Source organism: Fringilla coelebs (genome assembly GCF_963513975.1).
Source record: "Fringilla coelebs genome assembly, chromosome: 13".
In the NCBI taxonomy this organism is placed as follows: Eukaryota; Metazoa; Chordata; class Aves; order Passeriformes; family Fringillidae; genus Fringilla; species Fringilla coelebs.
In genome coordinates this window covers 22238265-22259225 of record NC_140039.1, presented here as the reverse complement: position 1 = coordinate 22259225, position 20961 = coordinate 22238265, and the positions used below count along the sequence as shown (strand labels likewise).

The 20961-nt window shown below is 40.0% G+C and overlaps 1 protein-coding gene across 2 annotated transcripts in view; it reads left to right on the top strand.

Moving 5' to 3' along the window:
* The first annotated feature begins 1826 nt into the window (after nucleotides 1-1826).
* The window catches only part of NR2C2 (nuclear receptor subfamily 2 group C member 2), a 39089-nt gene continuing 19954 nt past the window's right edge, over nucleotides 1827-20961 (top strand). The window contains exons 1-6 of one of the 2 annotated variants that reach the window (XM_084214820.1): nucleotides 1827-3012; nucleotides 13940-14050; nucleotides 14894-15094; nucleotides 16325-16427; nucleotides 17467-17646; nucleotides 19368-19515. In XM_084214820.1, coding sequence (XP_084070946.1) covers nucleotides 13979-14050; nucleotides 14894-15094; nucleotides 16325-16427; nucleotides 17467-17646; nucleotides 19368-19515 — 704 coding nt within the window. In that variant the 5' untranslated portion in view covers nucleotides 1827-3012; nucleotides 13940-13978. Of the gene's footprint in view, nucleotides 3013-7378; nucleotides 7468-13939; nucleotides 14051-14893; nucleotides 15095-16324; nucleotides 16428-17466; nucleotides 17647-19367; nucleotides 19516-20961 lie in introns of those variants that run through there. The other variant, XM_084214819.1, reaches the window with a different exon arrangement.

Below are 20961 nucleotides of genomic sequence, written 5' to 3'. Positions count from 1 at the left end.
GACCAAGCACTTCTGTTAAAACCTCGTCAGTCACTTGTAATTGTGGATTTCTTCTATACTAAGTATTGGTTCTGCTTTGACAATTTACCTTGAAAGTTCACAGAAAATTTTAAGCAACTGAAATGAGCACTTAATAAAAACCCCAAACAACTGAGCTCTGCAGCACTGTCTATCCCAAACATTCAAAACACATCAATAACCTCAAACCCTATTTATATTTTATACTACACGGCACGCACTGAGTTTTGATCCCTCCTTGTCCATTATGTACTTTTACTGCCACCTCCTCGGCCAGAGAGAGAGCACTGGCCTTTTGCAGCCCACACATTCACTATAGAGGTCCTCTCCTTTCACGCCTAGAGCCTCTTTCCCTCTTTCCCTGCGAGCACGCACATCTTACCTCTGTTCCGAAGGGAATTTAGTCTGTTCTGGGCAGGGAGTAATTTCGGTAGGGTGTCTTCCCTTCTCTTTTTGCATGGCAGCTTTGTAGCTGCCTCATTGTTTCTTCTGAGGCAACTATCCTACTTAATGGGAGGAGCTAAAACGACCTCGTTACCAGCAGGTGCGTTTGAAATTGGCCACCACTAAAATCCTTTCTCAGCTAAGACTGGGAACAGCTCACTCTTTCGGGGCAGCAACTGCGGGCCGAGGCGAGGCCTCCTGGGGCCAGCCCGTGGTCCCGCCAGGCGAGCAGCCCCGGGCAGGGCAGCCGTCGGTGCGGCTGGTGCTCCCGGCAGGACCGCGAGACGAGGACAGGAGCCGCCTCTGCGAGGAGCAGAAGGGCAAGCAGGAGCTGATGTGCGCCGGCTGGAATCCCCCGTACCCCGAGGGCCGGACGGGAGAGGGAGTGAAACTACACTTGGCAGAAAGTGGTGGCTAGAGAAAGTGGTATGTTAATTTTTGGCTTTCTCACCATTCACATCCATTTTCACTGGCAGTTAGACACATTTCCCTCAAGTCTGCTTTGCCCACGACAATAATTGTTCACTGGTCACTCTGTCTTTATTTTGACCTCTGAGCATTTTCATGTCATTTTCTCACCATCCTGCTATACAAGAGGAGGGGGAAGTGAGTGACTGGGTTATCGTGTGGCTGCAATCCACAGTCAGCTCACCACTGTGTGGTAGATAGATATGATTATTTTCTTTGCTGCCAGTCTAGGTATTAACCTTGACTTGTAGAGTGATCTCAGTGCTCTTTGATGTTTTTAACCTCTGGCATCTTCTATTAATTTCTCTCCAGTCATAGCTAAGGCCAAAAAGCAGTTTTTACTAACAGTCCTTTATCTGCATGTATAAATTTTACTAACGCTCCTTTATCTGTGTATATAAATTTAGCAAATTTCAGCATTATCTAATACAATCTTGCTTATTAAATGAGGGCATACACTGTAGTTCTACACTTCATAGAAATTGTTGCAAAAACCACAGTGAAATTTGTCACAATGTTAACGCAGCTTTCCTCAACCTTAGCATGCGTGGTGGAGCTGTACAGCCAGTATGATTGCCCTCCACCAGAGCTCAGAGTAAAACTGCTGTAAAGATTTCTTCTGGTGGCAGAAACAAGGAAGATGGAGGAGACAAACCCTCCTACCTTCTAAACCTTTCCTCAATTTACCCATCAGGAAACATTGAGGGGGGAAAGCAGCCATTCACATTTGGCTTTAGCATTTTCCATTTCTCCTTTCATTTGGTCACACTTTTATAGTATATTTTATGAAGTTAAAAGAAATATCTGTTTCTAAAGGTATGCACGTGTCCATATTTTGAGAATTTGAAATTTCTTCATGTATTTAACATTACAATAGTAAACACCAAGACATTTTTGAAACATTTTCCTTTATTTGTGTATTGCAAACATATCTGCACATCACATGCTTTACAAATTCCTGGTCTGTGAAAATAAGGCTGTAATTTGTAGGTCTAGTACATTAATCATAGCCTTATCCCAAGGAGCCAGTTCTAAGAAAAAACTACCAACCTTCCAAAGTAAAAAAAAAAAAAAAAAAAAAAATCAGCATACATACTGCTGTTGACTATTTACCTCTTGTTTCTGTGATTGTTGCACTTAACTGCTAACTCTTTCAGGTGTTATCTTATTTATCTAACTGCTCCTTAAATTAGCTTCTGTAAAAATTATTAGACTCAAAGGAAACCTACTAGAAGCATTAAGAACATTTTGATAGGAGTAGGTTAAGAGACAGCTAGTTATGACAGGGGGTGAACATCTGATAGCCTATAAGAAGACAAGCATTGAAAGGTGGTAAACTCTTAAACCACCTCAGCTACGCCCAAACTTGTTTCGTGCCTATCATTGTGTGTTTGAAGGCACAACATACCTCAGTTACAGCCAGCTTTGCCATAAGAGCCCTAATCAATGACATTGCCTTTACAAAATTAAATAAAAACTCGACAGTCTGGTGGCTGCGTTTGTGAGAGCTTGCTCAATTGTAAGCCCACCTTTGACTGCATCGTCAGCGAGAACCAAGGTACACCTGGAACATCAGTACCATCAGCGCACTGGACAGCCACCGCCAACCCGCCACCTCGGGCTTCCGGCTCCTGAGGAGCCTCCCGAGCGAAAGGGACAAAGGCGGTGGACGTACCTTCCCCTCGCAGCCGCGGAGGCCCGGTTCCTGCCGGCCCTTGCCCGGCCCGGCCGGAGCGGCGCAGGGCTCGGCAGGCCCGGGAGGCCCAGGTAGCCCGGTAGCCCCTCCCCGCCGCCGGCCCCGCCCCGCGGGGGATGGAGGGGCCGCGGCCGGGCTGGCGCTGGAAGAGGAAGCGGCGACGCGCTACCGGGCGGCGGCGGTGGGGTCACGAACTCTGACCTGTCACAGGGCACGGCACACACAACAAAACACGTCCGACCCCAACACAGTCCCGGCCCCCTCCCCTCCGCGGGCCCCACAGCCCCTTGCAGCCCCCGCGGGGGGAGGGAGGGCCGCTGCTGGGCACCGGCCTGCCCGGGCCCGGTCGGGTCACCGCCACTGCACCTTTGGCGCCTATTCCTGAGGTAAAAACCATTTTTTAAAATTGAAGCGGCCTGCTGGGTTTGTCTCGTGGGGGCCAGGACGAGGGAGGGGGCGCGGGGAGGCGGCAGAGGGCCCTACTTTGGACACCCCCGCGAGGGGAGGGGTGGGGTGACGGTGGGTTTAGGGGAGGGGGATTGCACGGCTCCGGTATTTGTCTGGCAAGCGAGCACCGGCCGTGGTCTGGCCCGGTCTACAGCTCCTGGAGAGAGAGGAAACGATCATTGTGGCGTGCTGGGTCGATCGGCGGGGCAGTCCTGTGCCGGAGCCGCTGGTTGCAGCGTGGGCCGGCTGAGGTCGGAGCTGGTCCGATCGCGGTGAGCAAAGTCTGCGGTCCAAGGGGTGGAGGGCGATGGTCGCGGCGATGACGAGCGCGGGACACACAGAGAGACAGAAGATGGAGTCTGAGCGGGCGGAGGCGGCGGCTTGAACCCGACCCTTTTACCTTTGCCACCGGGAGGGCGGAGGGGAGGGGGCGGCGGGTACTTTGCATACGGGGCTGAAACCGCCGCCATCTTACCGGCCGCTTCCTCACTGCCATGCCTGGGCCTCCTCTAGGCAGACACAAGGCTGTACCGGAGGGGAGGGGAAGGGGCCTAATGGCGGCGGCAGCAGCCCCGCCTGGGCTCTGGCGGGCGGCCAGCGCCGCCATCTTGTGCTCAGTGCATCCCCAGGGGGCTTTCCCTCTGCTCGAGGGGCGGTACCGCCACTATTACAAGCGGGTGGCTCGGCCAATGGGCGATCTGCGGGGGAGCTCTGCGCCTGACGTGAGGTCATTGGTCGGGCCTGGGGGCGGGCCGGGGGCGTGGCTCGGCGGGGAGCTGCCGGAGGCCCTTCAGCAGCGGACGGGGAGTGGGGCAGCCAATGAGGGCGGGCGGCGCGCGCGGCGCAGCCAATGGGGGCCAACGGGCGGGCGGCGCCGCCGCCGCCGGCGCTCGCGGTGTTCCGCTCGGGCGGCGGTGTCCGGGGGTGGGCCGCGTTCCTGCCGCCGGGGCAATGTGCCGGAGACTGCCGTCTGGGCTGGACCCGCTCCGCGCCCGTCCCGCCGATGGCAGCCTGCTGGAGGCCGCTCGGTGTAGCCGAGTCGAGCTCACAGCGTAAAGAGCCTCGCTTCATTAAGACAAAGGAACAAATTTCAATAAGTTTGAATTCGGCCTTTTGCCATGTTTTGTCAGTAGGGCCATACCCTTAGAACCTCTCAAGTGGAATTTATGACTTGCTTCTGAGGTTTCACTGCAGCTTAGAGAAAGATTAGTGATTCTACACTGTGTTCTGGACAGCATATAGTGAGCTGGCTGCCACCCTGTTATGGTGAAAATAATTTCCTGGCGCTCCAGGTGCCTCTTCCTAGTTTTTAATTTTCACCTCTTGTGTTGATTTGGGAGGTTTTGTTGTGGTTGCCTTACAAACTGTTGCTCGGGGCTTTTACTAGGAAGCTGATTTTGCCTTCTGGGAGTTGACACCATTAGGAAGCTTGGCGTGGCTGTGTATGGTCTCTGTGCTTCAGCTGGATTTGATCAGATAGCCTCAGCCTAAGGTTCTTTTGCGAAGGTGGACAGTACAAAAGCCTTGGTGGTAGCACCAACAACAGCAAATCTGTCAGACTCATTCGACAGCAAACACTCGTGTTTTGCGTCTTGGGAAGCTACTGTTATGAACAAAGTATCTATCTGAAGGGCTTCTGTTATCATAAAGCACTGAGAAAATAGCATATTATAAGCATATGATTATGCTTCTTGTGCTTCTTGCTGGACAGAAAAAAAATAAGAGGAAACACTGAATAGGAACCATTGAACAACTGAGAAACTATCCATAAGCTGAGTTTGGTGGAAATGGTTCATAGTCTTAATTAAGTCCAATACTTCAATAAATAATGACAAACTGTAGGATAACCTAGCATAAATACAATTTCCAGGGGATGTCTCAAGTTTAATTATCCATTGTTACAAATCATCTATACATATACAAAATTACTTTCACATTTGTCATAATATAAGTGAATCCATTTAATTTAATGAATTTTGACATATTTAACAATGTTAGCTTTGTAGATGTTACATTTGAATGGGTGCCAGAGACGTGCATACATTTTTCTGTTACCTGTGTTGCTATTGGTTGCTGTATTTTTAAGTTTTATATTAAATTACTGCTTTGCAATTTTAAGCAGAGGTTTCCAGTGAAACATCAAACAAGCCAGCATTCAGGAATGCCTTCTTATTACCTATGCCCGAATCAGAATCTGAAGTCTAGCCCTATAATTAGCAAGTCAAAATTAAAAACTGAATGCATTATTTTGAAATCTTGATTAAATTTACCTTGGAAGAAATACACCCCGAATAATAATAATAATTAAAAATACATTGCAAGTGGTTTTTTATTGTTTCTTTGTATTTTTTTTCTAAACCCTGAAGTTGAAGGTGGAGTTACTTGGAATAGGATGAAATGATTCTGCAGTATTTTCTTCTAATTGTGAAAATAGTATCACATTACAATAAAGAAATAGTTTAAATAATGGAAGATACATTTTAGATGTAACTGTTTATTTCCCTTATTGTCTAAGATTACTCTTAAGAATATGGTTGAATGTGGTGGTTTGAAGAAAGATTCAATGAAATATTATGCCAAGCAGCATTCTTAGCTTGCTGCTTCCTGGTTCAGCATGCGGTGTAGAAGCAGTTTAAGGGCAAGGCTTCTCCTGCCTGAGCTGAGGAAAGTGCCTTTGAGATCTATGAATTCTGCAAGCTGCATTGGTACTTGACTTTGAAATTAGTCCTTTCTCATTTATGAAATTAACATCTCTTCTTTACAGCTTAAATCATGGACTGGAAAGAGGCTTAATAAAGTAAAAGAATAACTGTGCCTCAGCAGTTTGAACAGTGTGCATGTCCCATATATGTTTATGTGTGTGTACGTATGTGCGCACACACACATGTCAATGGCACCTTCTCTTATTTGCCAGATATTTCGAGCAGAACTGTAAATTTTCAAAAAGTCATAGCAGAGCTTTCTTTAATACTAAGAAAAAACCCAAACTTTTGTGCCTGATGGAAGTTGCTGGCATCTTTCCGAACAGGTTCTCTAATGGTCTTGTTTCACCATGGCAACCAATATGGAGGTGCTGGCTCAGCAGGTAGTGGAGACTCAGCAGGTGGCTGAGGTGAGTGACAGATGATATCACAACAGTTGGTATATGAGATTTTGAAATTAAAAACTTATTAGGGAGTCCCTGCTGTTTACAATTAAGCATAAACAGAGCAGAAGATCTTTAAAGAAAAGTGTTGCTTTACACTTGGGGACAAGCATGAAACCAGTCCAACTGGGACACGTTTTGTTCACCTTACTTCGTTCTGGTGGCCCCCATATTAACAGTGTAAGTAGAAAGTTCAACATGAGCTGTAGAGAAACTTGGCTGTATTATGAATTGTTTTAAAAATTAATACAACAAAATTTCTTGTCATTTGATCATTCGGTTGACCATTTGGGACATGGAAAGCTTCTGCACCTAATTGGAATTGTAATCTAGACCCACCACACTGTTTGAAGTTACCTGTTTTACTTATGTGCTATACTGAATTTACAGCAAGGCGGTTAACTTAAAGTCAGTTTTTATATTTTGTGCCCACATTTAAAAGAAAAAAGCACAAAACCTACTTGAAGTGATATTAAGTGATGTCTTGATGCATATTCACTGAAGCTTGGAAGCTCAACAGCTAAAGAGTTTAAATCAACTCATAAACACAAATTGCAAGTGTTCATGGCCATAGAAAATAATTTATCTCTCTCACTATGCAAACTTCAGTCAAAAAATAAGCTAGATCTTTTCTCTGAATTAAAATTATTTGGTTTAGTATCCTTGAAGTTTACTGTGATTTTTCGTATGGTTACATAATTAAGGGATTTAATAAATATTGAGCTAAGATTACACATGTATATTAAAAATATTTTTACTTCAAGAAGGAGTCCTATAAAAGAAGAAAATATAAGTTTAATTCTGCTTTTAGAAGTTGATTTGAGATTCCCTACTTAGAAGTACATTTTTTTAAAAGAAATTTCATTCTTTTTAACAGTGAGTGGCCTAGTGAGTGTCCTGAAATTAACATTTTGGAATAGTTTCAAAAAACTTCCTAAGTTTCACAGTGAAAACCAACAAGAGATTTTTCACTCTAGTTTTCTGTACCAGATATGAATTTGGCAAGCTGCATTTTTTTAAAAATATTTCCAAATATACTTGGAAAGAGAAACCTGTAATGGAAAACTTTATACTATTTTGGTAGAGGTTGGCTGCTGTAGTAACATCTAAAGCACATAAAATATGTGACGTTTGTAATTCCTCGTGCAGGAAATGCACCGTGGTAACATAGTGTGATGGTTGTATCTTGCCACTGGAGAGATCGCTCCATCTCAAGAGTGTATGAAGCTCTGTGATTTCTTCCTGGCCGGTGGGTAAATAGAGGGCTTCATCTCTTTATAGTATTCATCTGCTGCTTAAATGATATGCCTGTCCACTGTGTAACACCATGAAAACTTTGTTCATGGAAAACCAGTTGCAAGCAGCATTATCTTGTTAGGAATTCATTAATACTATGACCATGTTAATACTGAATAATTTCTTTATGAATGGCTGGCTTCCTGCTATTTGTGTCTTCTGTCAGATAGTTTTTATTACAGGTAAATGCATAACTAGTTTTCTTTAAATATGCTAAAATTCTATATTTGTACTCACTATATCTTAGAGAAAATGTAGAATCAAACTTGGCACTGGCTTCAAAAAATGAGACTTTTGGATTATCATATTTTTTATCAATGAAAATTAAATGGAAGAAGAGGGTCATTGATGATGCACTGAATTTCAGGCTATGAACTGTGAGAGACAAGTTGCAACCTGAATAACCTAATGCAAATATTAGTAGCTTTACCTATATCACTATCACTTTTTCAACATAACTGCCACATATGTAGTGCATGGGTTTATTGAGAGCTGCCATGCCAAGCACCAAACCTTACTGCCATGTAAGTAGGCTACATTGTTTCTCTTTCTTGAGCAATAATTCATCAGTTTTTTCATAAAACGGAATGTTTCACAGAAGTTGCTGAGTGTGCTCCAGTGTTGCATGTATTTTTATACTTATTCTATTTTTAGGACTTTTAAGAATTGTTCTTGTAATGATTTCAAATTATTTCACTGCTTTTGCTTCCTTGTGCTTTATATTGTGTCGCTTTTTAAATATTTTTTTTCCAATTGTCCATTTCTGAACAGATTGGATGAGAGTTCCATTTTTAGTGTTTGAAGTTGCCATTACTTACAGTTCATGAAACTGAAGAACAGAGAGCAGCTAGGAGATTTGGAGGAAATTTCAGCAGTTTCTCCTCATCCTGAGGAGCTTTCGAAAAGCAGGAAAAATACTTAAGCAGCCCTAATGCAAAAATAAGTAATGCTGCTTTTCTGAAGTATTTATTTAGTACTGTCACTGTACAATATGCAAGTGGCCTAGGTGCAGTCCCAGCACCAACTTTGAGCTGACTTGAATACTGTTTAAGAAAAATGTGTTTGTTTTTAAAGTGGAAGTGCATTCCCTGTGTAGTACCTATTATTTTAATGCAAAATTTAAAGAAATTTTAAACAGAGCTGCTGTGGGCGGGGTGGGGGGGAGGAAGGGGAGGGAACGTGTGGTGGTGGAAATGAGGGCTATTTCATCTTTCCAACAGCAGCTCTGGTGTAACCAGGAATAATTTTTAGTAGTTGCTAAAACTGTCCTTGACCAGCTCTCTGGCAGCCACAAACTATTCCCAGTGCATCCTTTTTCCTGTCAGAGGCTTCAGGGAGAGAGTCACATGAGGTGACTGTTGAGCCCTGTGCTTCCTGGATCTTGTTTATGACAGCTGCATTGCTGGAGAATTTTCAGTTGCTTTCAGTTCCCTCAGTGTCCTGATAGGAAACTATCAAAGTCTGGAGCCTTTTGGAAAGCATGTTTTCCTATGGAGCTCAAAAAATACTGCATATCTTTGTCACATAAAATATTTTCTCGACCCTCTTCAGATATCTCTGACATGTTACATCATAAGTAGTTCTGCAGTTCAGATTTTCTTCCAGATGAAGACAATGTGCTGGAAAAGGAGAGTGGAAGCACTGTTGTTCTGATGGAACAAGTTTTTATTTTGTTTTAAGAATTAATGAAGTGTGACATAAGACCCTTTATATTTAATATTTTATTGCTGTCATTGGCCACTTGCTCATTTCTGATGATTTTTCAAAATGGAGTTTTGATGCAAAGTCTTCTTAAACAATTTTTGGTTCAAATACAGCTTTTCTCAAGTTCCTGTTAATGTTGAAAGACCTAGACATACCATGAGCCTGAGAGGTATCTCACAGAAAGTGTAAATGGGAGTAAGGAGATTGGTTTAGGCAGTTGGGCAGCATTTGAACTGAAGACTGTTGCCAGATGTGGCACAGCTGCTGGTGTAATAGAAGTGTGAGGTGTTCCATAAGAGCTGGTCTGAGATTTTCTTTAGCATACAGATGTGCCAATTGCGGTTTCCTCCATGATTGTTGCCTTTTTATGTGCTATACAAGATCTTGACTGGAATCCTATTAGGGCAGTTAAACTAGACTTCTTCTAGTGGCGAATTTGACTTTTATCTGCCATCCTACAAACGACCACTTAGGAGTGGTCAGGAGAGCAAATTCCAAGGAGAATAATTGAAACGTTTTTTATGTGTCTTACACCTGTGAAAGAAATATATTTGGATATACATTTTTGGTAAAAGCCTATTATTAATTTAATAGCTAAAGCTACTCATTAGGAAAAATATCTATGGAAAAATAAATCTTTCTGATTTGATTTGAGTTGCAGGTGTAAAACTTGGTACCATATTTTTCATTGAAATTCTTCAGTTGTTGTATGGGTGCAGTTAAAAATATTTGGTCTGTGATTGCTAAATTATGCTTTAGTTAATACAGGAAAGAGAATAGAAATTATGAAATTGGTTAACACATAATGTTTTCAAGCAATACGATTACTTTGGCTTTTACTGGAGTGAGTATAGAAAATGTTTTTCTACTTAAGTTAGAAAAGATTAGAGGCTTTAAAAATTTCTCTCTGTGTGGCCAATGGATTATTCCTTCAATTTATTTCTCAAATACTGCTTTTATAATAGTGCTTTTATAATCAGTGTGGGAGGGGGAAATAAGCTACAGAAAGTATTGAAAATTTGGTTAGTCAGGACAAATATTTCTTATATATGTACATATGCTATTACAAACACACATAGATACATATGTACATGATGGGCAAATCAGTAAATTACTGTATAAACATGACTATATGCCTATGAAGAAACCTTATTTATTTCTAGTGACATAAAATAATGAAATGCTTGGAGAAACTTAACTTCAAACTACTGATTTTATATACACATTTATATTTTATATATATACACCCATCTACTGGAAGTTTAATATGATTTCAACTAAAATTTAGAAACTGAAAAAGGTAGAAAAATAAGGTAAATATGCATTTATGTTTAAACAGAGAAAAATTATTAATAATTTAAACACAAGAAACAAAATTTAATTTTGCCAGCCTTCAAAATGCACCTAATTGCCAAATACTTGTTTTTAGTTTAGTGATGAAAAAGGTAGATGCATATGTGTTTAAGTGTGTCTTTGTATTTCTTGAGCTTTGTGCAGATTTTCTATGTCACTTAAGGCAAATCATTATTAATTTCTATAAACTTCAGCATATGAAATTATTGCTAGGGATACTTACTGGTTTGAGAGCCCAAACAATTATATTCTAGATACAAACAATACTTTCTTCTACACTAGATCACAGTTAGTTGACCTAACATTTACAGTGTACTCCTGCTGTAAATACACTAGGTAATTACATATGGATACTATTTTTAGAGAGACGTACAATAGATGATTGTGTTTTCTGTCAAATAAAGTGCTTAATTTCAATAGTGAGCATGTTTCTGTGCTATGGAATTACTGAAATTAGAAGAAAATACTAATGCTACTTAGGCAACTAGGTTATTAATTTGCTGCAGAAATTTTTCTTGTGGAAGTCCACTGGATTTTGTTGTTTATTGTTGTTAATAAGTTTATTGTTGTAAAACTTGTCAAGTACTTGGTCACTTTCTCAAAACTTCATGTACCACAACTTTAACAAATTTAACTTTTGAAAATCTTAAAAATATTTTTTGTTTTCATCCATTTGTCAGCTTTCACTGCAGCCTCATAAAAATGTTTTGTTGTGGAATGAATTTTTAGAGCTAAAGATGCTCTACAGGAAATCTGATGGATTTTCCTTTCAATTTTGCTAATTTTAAATTATTTTTCCATGTGAGATCACATGGCACTCACAACACCGGGGGATCAGGCGCAGCTAGCGTGGGTTTAGGAAAGGCAGGTCCCGCCTGTCCAACCTGATCTTGTTTTATGATGAGGTGACCCACCTCGTGGATGATGTAAAGGCTGTGATTGTGCCTACCTGTGTTTCTGCAGAGCCTTTGATGCTGTCTCCCAGCACTGTTCCAGGGAGGCTGTGGCCCACAACTTGGACAGGTGCATCTTCATGGGATTAAGAACTGGCTGGGTGACTGGGGCCAGAGAGTGGTGGGGAGTGGTGCCACATCCACTCTTCAGTCACTAGGGGGGTCCTTAGGGCTGTTTTGGGCCCAGTTCTCTTTTAAAATCTTTATGGATGACCTAGATGAGGGGATTGAGGCCAAGGCCAACAATGTGAAGTTCAGCAAGGCCATGGGTCCTGCTGTTGAGTCACCACAACCCCACACAGCACTCCAGGCTTTGGGCAGGGTGGCTGGAAAACCACTCAACAGGAAAGTACCTGCAGGTGTTGGTCGACAGTGGCTGAATGTGAGCTGGGTGTGCCCAGGTCACACAGGAAGGCTAGTGGCATCCTGCCTTGGATCAAGAACAGCATGGCCCACAAGACCAGGGTAGTAGTGACTGTTGCTCAGTACTGTACACTGGTGATGCCACACCTCAAATCTTGGGGTCAGTTCTGGGCCCTGAAGTGCAAGAAAGACATTGAGGTGCTGAAGCATGTCCAGAAAAGAACAAAGGAGCTGGAAAAGAGTCTGGAGAGTCAGTCATTGAGGGGTGGCTGAGGGAGCTGGGTTTGTTAGGCCTGGAGAAAAGAAGGCTCAGGGGGGACCTTTTCAATCTCTACAACTCCCTGACAGGAGGGTGGAGTCAGGTGGGGGACAAAAAGAAATGGCTTCAAATTGTGCCATATGGGGTTCAGGTTAAACATACTTTGCAAACCCAGAAAACGACGTGGCTGTTCAGTTCCAAAATGTTTAAAGAATTTCCATGCAGGTACCTTATGTCCGTCTGTCTTGTCTGTCTTTCTCCTTGAACAATACAGAAGAATAGACTATTCTTTTTTTCCAGGCTGCCTGCAGTACATTGTGGTGTAAGGTCTGAAGATGCATCAGTGAAAGTCTAAGGATTCTACAGCTGAACAACTGTAAAAGAGTTTTAAAAGACCTTCTTGCTCTAATTTAGATCTTTTAAAGGGCACATAGCTTTGTTAATAATTTGGCATGGAAGACAAGATCATCAATTAAATGTGTCCTCTAAAAGTCTGGATTTTTGGGAGTCTATTTTCTCGCCTAGGTATCTTGTTTTCTGCAGCTGAAAACTTTGAATCATCCAATAATTCGAAGACACCTCTTATTTCTACATCTCTCCTGTCTGTTTTCCTCATTTAGCATGCAACTTTTGTGACCTGTATTAAAGATAATTGGAGATTGTATGTTTAATTTAGATTACACTTTTACAGTATGTGGAACTACTTATGGTACAGGCAATAGGGGAGTAAATGGTATGGTTTCATCAAGTCTTGTGTATTTTAATACCTCTGCTTCCCAAAGAGACTGTAGTTCATGTTCCTTGCTATCCAAACCGGTTTTTCTTTATGTCATAAATTAACTTTACTGTATAATAAACAAAGATTTTTCAAAGCAAGCTAAATTGAAACTGTCATGTTGTCCAGCTGTAAAAATTTTGATGTAATTCCAAGATTGTCTAGAAGAGGATTTGATAAAAACAACTTGTGACCATCCTAGTTTTGGTAGCATTACTGCAGATGCCAGGTTCATAGAATGGTTTGGGTTGGATGAGACCTTCAAGACTGTCTAGTCCAACTCCCTGCTTGCACACCTTCCACTGTCCCAGGGTGCTCCAAGCCCTGTCCAGTCCATCCTTGGACACTTCCAGGGATGGAAGGGCAGCCACAGCTTCTCTGGGCACCCTGTACCAGGGCCTCACCACCCTCCCAGGGAAGAAATTCTTCCCAATATCCAATCTAAATGTTATCATCCATGTTTAGTTCAACATTTAACATTTTTGCTCTGAAAATGGCTTTGCAAGGGATGTTCTTCAGGCTAAGTATTCAGAACTAAATTTGCATTATAGTTTGGTAGTTTAGAAAGGTATGGAAGAGGAAAAGAAACAATAGTATTCAGAAGCAATGTGAAAGGTAATCTCTGTCATTTAAAAGTACTTTGAAATTATTAAAAGGGGAACTACTTAACATTTTACTTACAGAAGAAAAAAATGAGACAAGTATATAATCCAGAGTGGAAAAAAGTATTTGTGCATTTCAGTAAGCTAAAGAATCATACAGTACTTACCCAGTGATTCATTTGAGCAGAGTGGTGGTGGTAGTGGTGGTTTGGTTTTGTCAGGTTCATTCCATTTCTAGAAAAAGAAAATATTCTCATAATTCATTGAAAGCCAATCCAAGTTGGTTAAATGACTGTAACCTTTCCAGTAAATTTAGATTCTAAACTATAGGGCTATCTGATCTTTTATAAATATAGGTATTTTAAACAGTGTTCAATATCTTAACACTGAATTAAAATTCTGTATGTTATTTACAGGTGCCGACTGTTCAGACTTCGCTATCTGAATCTCCAGTGATGACCAGCCCTTCCCAGCGTATCCAGATAATTTCCACAGACTCCTCCGTAGCTTCACCACAACGCATTCAGGTAAAAATCCAATAATTAACCAACTATCATATATTTTCTTTTTTTCTTCTCCTCCTACTTAGATTTATACAAAAGCATGCTAAAGACTATAGAATAGTTCCTTTAAGTCTTGTGAGATAATGTAATTTTTAGTGAAAACTAAAATTCTTTTTCCCTCAGTATTGGTGCTGACTAGGTGGCTGTATATAATAGCCAGTGAGGAGTATTAACACAGGTTAAACCTTGCCTGCATCAGCAAATCTCCTGAGCCCTGGCCACAGCAAAGGGTGAGATATTGTCAACAGAAATCTGAGATTGTCTCCAAGTGGATTCCTCTTCCACTTATTTAGGAGCCAGTAGGAGATTAATCTATTTAGCATAAAGTTGGTTTTCAGAAATGGTGCACAGTGGAACTTTATTACTGGTAGATAATAAAAAGATGTCATTAATGTATCAGAATGTATTCAATGGCAAATTACATAGGACTTATTAAATTTAATGAAATACTTGTGCATATTGATACGGTTACTCTACCAGGCAAAATAGAGATAATGCTACCGGACAAGTGTATCAGAAATAGAAACCTTCCATCATAAGAGAATCTTGAGAATTGGCATGTGAAACAATAAGGCTGCCTGATTTCATCTTTTGGTGATAACTCTAGGCAGTAACATCTTGTGTAAAATATGTAGGTAAAAAATGCATTGGTAAATGTCAAGTGGGGAACATCTCCTTAGTGATATTTATAAAGAAAACTTTGAGAGAGCTTCTTTGTAATTTTCTACTGATATAATTCTGAGGTGGAATGAAAGGTTTTAAAACCTAAAATTTACGGTGGTCTCTAATTTCTTCAATGTTTTACAGATTGTGACAGATCAGCAAACAGGTCAGAAAATTCAAATAGTGACAGCAGTGGATTCAGCTGTGTCTCCAAAGCAACAGTTCATTTTAGCTAGTCCAGATGGAACTGGTGCAGGAAAGGTGATCTTGGCAGCACCTGAGGCATCTAATGCCAAGCAGCTTATCTTTACCACCACAGACAACATTGTGCCTGGCAGAATTCAGGTAAATACCGTAATTTAGATAAACCATGGAATTTTTTTTTTTTTTGAGTGGGGGGAAGTTGTTGGGGTTTTTTTTTTTTGTTTGTTTGTTTGTTTGTCTCTAAATTAAGTCTAAATTGCTTTAAGACCAATTGCAGTAGTTTTCTCATTACATGGATCAGGCATACTAATTTTAAGCTTCATTGTTCAATCATAAATCCTTCAGTCTTCACCTACCTCATGTATTCCATTGCACTCATCAACTCATCATCCCTCGTCGTGTGTTCTCATTCAGGTTCCAAAGACGTAAGGGAATCCTTAAGATAGTGCTTGTGAGAAGTGCAAGGATTTCTCAGTCTAAGATTCACTGATATACAGAGATACACCTCACCTGAGCAAATTTACATGAGTTCGTACTTTACATTCAGTATCAAGACATTGCAGTAAAGCTCTGTTATGTTTTTTGGTGGGTCTTGAGCATAATCTACATGAGCAGAAGCTTTGCAAAGCCAATGATCTAACAATAATCTACCTCTCGTGAAATTTCAGATTTCTTCCGAGCAGTCTTAAAAAAAAAGAATAAAACAAATGAGAAAGTGCCTGGTCTCTCTTATTCCTGTTACAATAGAGAATATTTTACAGGAAGAAGACTAACTTTTACATAAATATTTTTAAAATGTTATTAAAAGTCTTCTAAAATTCTTTTTTCATGCTAAATAGGATATCTGACATTACAGGGGGGTTGGGTTTTTAAATTTTTCTTGGTTAAATTGAATATTCAGAACAGAAGTTTTGGAATCCAAGGCCTTTGGAAGCTGAACTGTTTCTATGATAGATCTGAGCTCCAGCTATCCCCTCTGAACCACGCATCCCTAATAGCTAGAGAAGAGATAGATGGGAACAGTAACTGAAAGCCAACTGTCTTTGGCTAAAGTATAGCAGCTGCTTGAGAGTATTTGCAAGAAGGGAAAAATACTGTTGATTGCACAAGTGAATAAACATTTGTAATGAACAAAGCTAGCAGTTTTATTTGTAATTTGTTTTGATATGACTGTTTCAAAATTCTCTCTATTGTCAGTAAGAACTCTCATTAAACTGCATTTTATACTACTTAATTTCATTCCACACGCTGTACTTATTTATAAATTCAGTCCCCTCTTCTTAGCTGATACACCAATCTTGTTCTATAGGCAACACTCCTTACCTTTATATCTGGCTAATTACATCTTTTTGTTCTGGAATTTTGCTTTAGATAGTGACAGACTCTGCTTCAGTGGAACGTCTGCTAGGAAAAACTGATGTTCAGCGGCCCCAGGTAGTAGAATATTGTGTAGTCTGTGGTGATAAAGCATCAGGTAAGGAAGCCTACAAAGCGGTATTGAAGAAACTTGCTTGAAAGGATGACTGGGATGAAGAGATGATTTTTCATGTGCTTTAACTGATCTCAGTTATGCTCATGGCAAAAGTAATTGAGTTTTTAAATGGAAAAATATACTCTGTATCTATACACAAAAAATAGCTAAACTCTGCCTGAAAGAATATTAGGTTTTCTCCTTGAACTGAAGCATATGGTAAATTGGCTTAAAGATAAAATAATTATTAAATTGCTCCTGGTAATTGAAAAAGACTGCTCAAAGCATGTAGTCAAGTTCCCTACAGTGATGTGCTACCACGAAAAAAACATGTCACCTAAAAATGTCTAACTACTCCAGGAAAATGCTTCTTAGTGCTCTCTGACAAACTTACCACTTCCTGGTAGATTTCGTTCTTCTACTATCACAAAACAAGGCAAGCAGAGATTACGTGAATCCTCAGTGCTTCAGATCCATGCAATAACAAGGAATCTTAAGATACAATTTTTATATTAGTCAACGGGGTGTTCTGTGCTTTCATCCCAGAGTGAAGACATCCTTCTATCTCTTTTTCTCACTTTCTTTTACTTCTTTAGGTGTTTATGAAATGAAAATAATACCAGAATTAATATGGACAGAAAATTTAAAATAAGATTGCATTCTAAATTTTGGTGTAAAATTACTTGTTTTCTGAATTACTTGAGCTCTTAGCTGATGTATTCTCTAAATGTATCCTATAGTCTGTAACAGCAGATAGAATTGTATCTGTACTTACACAGAGTGGGAACTACACCTTCATCAACTGCACATTCAGAAATAGCCTGAGCCTTTCTCTCTTCTCTCCACTCTCTCACCAAAACCCTTGACATTAGGTGAACCAGAAATATCTTGTGAGACTGTAGTAATGCTTTCATGGTCCAAAATGCTGGCCCAAATCCAAAACAAATTTAAAGAGTGACTTACAGTGTTTTACTTGGTTAAAATGAGTATTTCTATGCTAAAATATAAGTAATTTCCCACTGATAATATATATGTTTTCTAGGTCGTCACTATGGTGCTGTCAGTTGTGAGGGATGCAAAGGTTTCTTTAAAAGGAGTGTAAGGAAGAATTTGACCTACAGTTGTCGTAGCAACCAGGACTGTATCATCAATAAACACCATCGGAATCGATGCCAGTTTTGTAGGCTTAAGAAATGTCTAGAGATGGGCATGAAAATGGAATGTGAGTGTTAAGTACTCAATGGGATATTGTGCCTACCAAATAACTACCACTTGTTAGTGTGTTCTCTCTGTTTTGGTATATGTTGCTTGAAGGAAACAGAATGCTTTGGCAGCATCTAGTGCACCTTTTTTTCATCACCATTTTATGTCTGAGGTGCAGCAGTGGTTTGTTCTGAACCACATCTCCAAGTACCATTGTCTTTGAGGAGCCCAGTTACAGCCTCACTTACAATGCATGTGCCAAACACAGTGTATGTTTGTAACAGAAAATATTTTGACATGGATTGACATGAATCTAAGTTTAATATTCTGTTTTGAGAATCTGCTTTCCTTCCAGTTTATTTTTGTGGCTTTTTCAGCCAGTGATAGAAAATAGTCTCTTTTTTTCGTATTCATGTTAATTTGATAATTTGTGAGCAGTGCTTTATGAGGCATTGTACAAACTGTCATATGTTTTAAAATATGCTTTCCTGTTTGTATGTAGTACTTCATACATTTCCAGTGTGAGCAGCCAAACACTTGTTTCAATATATTTTTGTTTTTAGTTTATATAACCTTTCTTTAATTTAGCACTATGTGAAACAATTACAAGGTTGTTTTGTGATGTGATCTAAGCAGGATTAGTTCCCATCACTGAGTTCAAGGGAGGCAGAACTTTAAGCTGTAAATAGGAATATAATTGTTGTATTTGCACTCTGAAACTCCAGAACTGTTGTGATGATTCTGCTGCTTTATGCACAATGTGCTGAATATAAGATGAGATGCTTGTACAAGAAAAACTGCTGCAGTTCCAGAGAGTAAACCTTTCTTATTCCAATATGATTAGGGTATTTGTTTATTGACTTCATTGGCTTTGGATCAGGCCTCTGATTAATTTATATGTATTCACCAAGCCATTAAATTTGATATGTCAACTTGGAAGCCCCTAAATTTTGCTAATAGTAATAGCAATAGTAAAAATAAAACCAGGAACTAACTCTTGCTGTTTGTAAGGATAACTTTCTGTAGTATGTTAAATAATAGTATTTTAATATAATAAAGATGCACTTTTCACTTTCTTTAAAAGTTACAAAGTAACTGCTTCTTGCTCTTTTTTCCTTATTCATTAAAAAATTTGCTACAGTTGTTCAAAACTTCAGTGACTGAAATTAGTTTGTTTCAATTCTCAAGTATAAATGTAGATTATGAAGGGGTTAGTTTTGGAACACTCTTCCCTAACTGGGAGGAATTAATGGCTGGGAGTGAAGTGTATGTCATGCAGAGAGTATCCTCTCAAGGAATTAACCTGCATCTCTGAGGTAACTTGCCTCTCTTGACTTTTTCAGGGTTCCTTTTGGGTTTGCATTGTTTTGTGTCATCCAGAATAGGAATCTGTCTAACATTTAGATATAGCTGTGCCTGTGAAAAAAATACAAATTGAAAACACAATCTGTAGAATCTTCCATGTTATCAAATGCCAAAAAAGAGCAATATTTTATTCTCGATCAGCAAAACTTGAAGCAAAAGATCAATCTGTGACTTTCTTAGTTAAAAGTATATGTAAAAATACACATACTCACAGATATAGTAACATTGGAGCCTGTGTTTCTTCACTCTTGGTATTAAATTTCCAGTTTTCAACTGAGCTGGTACACTATCATAACCGCAGGAATTTTACTTACTTTTTGTATTTTTTGTTTGAAATATTTCCTTTCAAATCTGTATGTTTCTATCTTTATGTAGCGGTTCAAAGTGAAAGAAAGCCTTTTGATGTGCAACGTGAAAAACCAACCAACTGTGCAGCTTCTACTGAAAAAATCTATATAAGAAAAGATCTTCGAAGCCCTCTAATAGCGACTCCCACATTTGTGGCAGATAAAGATGGGACACGGTGCGTACCTCAGCTCCACGTATCTTCTTTCACGTTATTTGTGCATATTACTTTGCAGTCACACCTATATTCTTTCTCCCCTCTGCTCTTAGAGGGAACAGAAAAGAGCTTGAATGCACACATCATCTGTTTCCATTACCAAGGCCAATGTAGGTTCTGCTTCTCATGAAAGTTTTTATGTCTGCATAAAACCACATATAGGTATGTGGTTTCCAGTTCAGAGCTGGCTCTAGGCCAGCCAGGTCAGAGAAATGCAGAGCAACTGAATGATATTCAAGCCGAAAGCATGTCGGATAATGCTGTGATACATTTGAGTTAGCACTTCTCTGAAATCAGATCTGCAAATGGCAGGCTCAAGCTTCCTTCTCCTAAAGACACTAGTTAGGGAGACTCAGCGACTGCTGATTCACATCCCAAGAGACTGGTTTCAACAACAGCAAAACAGCAGCTTCCTTTGACTATATGGAAGATACTCCAAGGTGGTTCCTGTACCCTGCTGCTGTAGCAGTTCCTGCACTTTCAGGTGTCTCCTTCGGCAGTGGGTGTGAAAATGCACATCATTACAAGCAAAGGCAAGATTTCTTTTTTTTTTTTTCTGAATAGAATAAAAAAAGTCTAGGTTAAATATGACATTTTTAAAGCTGTAGTTTATGAATGGTTGAAGACTATGTAAAGAATTGGATATTTTTATTCAGTTTTCATATGGGGGGAAGTGTGTGTGTTTAATTTTTCATATACATATTCCTTGTTGAACAAATGACACTGCAGTTAGGAAGTTTGGGCCTCAGGTTTCTTGGAGAATTGTTTTTCAGCGTTCTAGTTTGAAAGAAGTACTCACAGAGACATTTGCTTAAAAATTTCCTTGAGCTACAGATCCATTACAGACCTATAAACACTACTATAGTCATAAGAACCACTGTTATTTATGTAGGATTCAGATTTGCATAATGCACGATAATTTGCTGCCTGTGCTTGTTCACAATGATAGCTGTTAGTGCCAGACCCCTTGTACTGTAATGTCCTGCAGCCTTGCACCTGTGCTGCGTGCGTTGGTATTGTGTTATGGACACTTGGAGCATCGCATCAAGAAGTAGCAAGTAAACTTCTTGCTGACTGCAAAGACTTTCCACTGTCTCCCTTAATTAGATACAGGAGAGGGGAAGGATATTTGGTCAAAAAAGCAGCAGAAGTAAAGGCAGCAGAGATTTTATGCAGGCTTTGATTACGTGACTGTTTCTGACTATATTTTGGAATGTAAAAAATATTTTTATGACTTCTATCTAGTGCTGGCCAGTATCTTGCTTGGAATACAGTTATGCCTTCCTCCAAAGTCTAAGATAAAACTAAAGCTACTAGGTGACTTCTGAGAGCATGAGACGACAACAGCTTTCTGTAAAGCAGACCAAACCAGAACAAAAAGTAAATGAGAAGATATTTGGGAAGTTG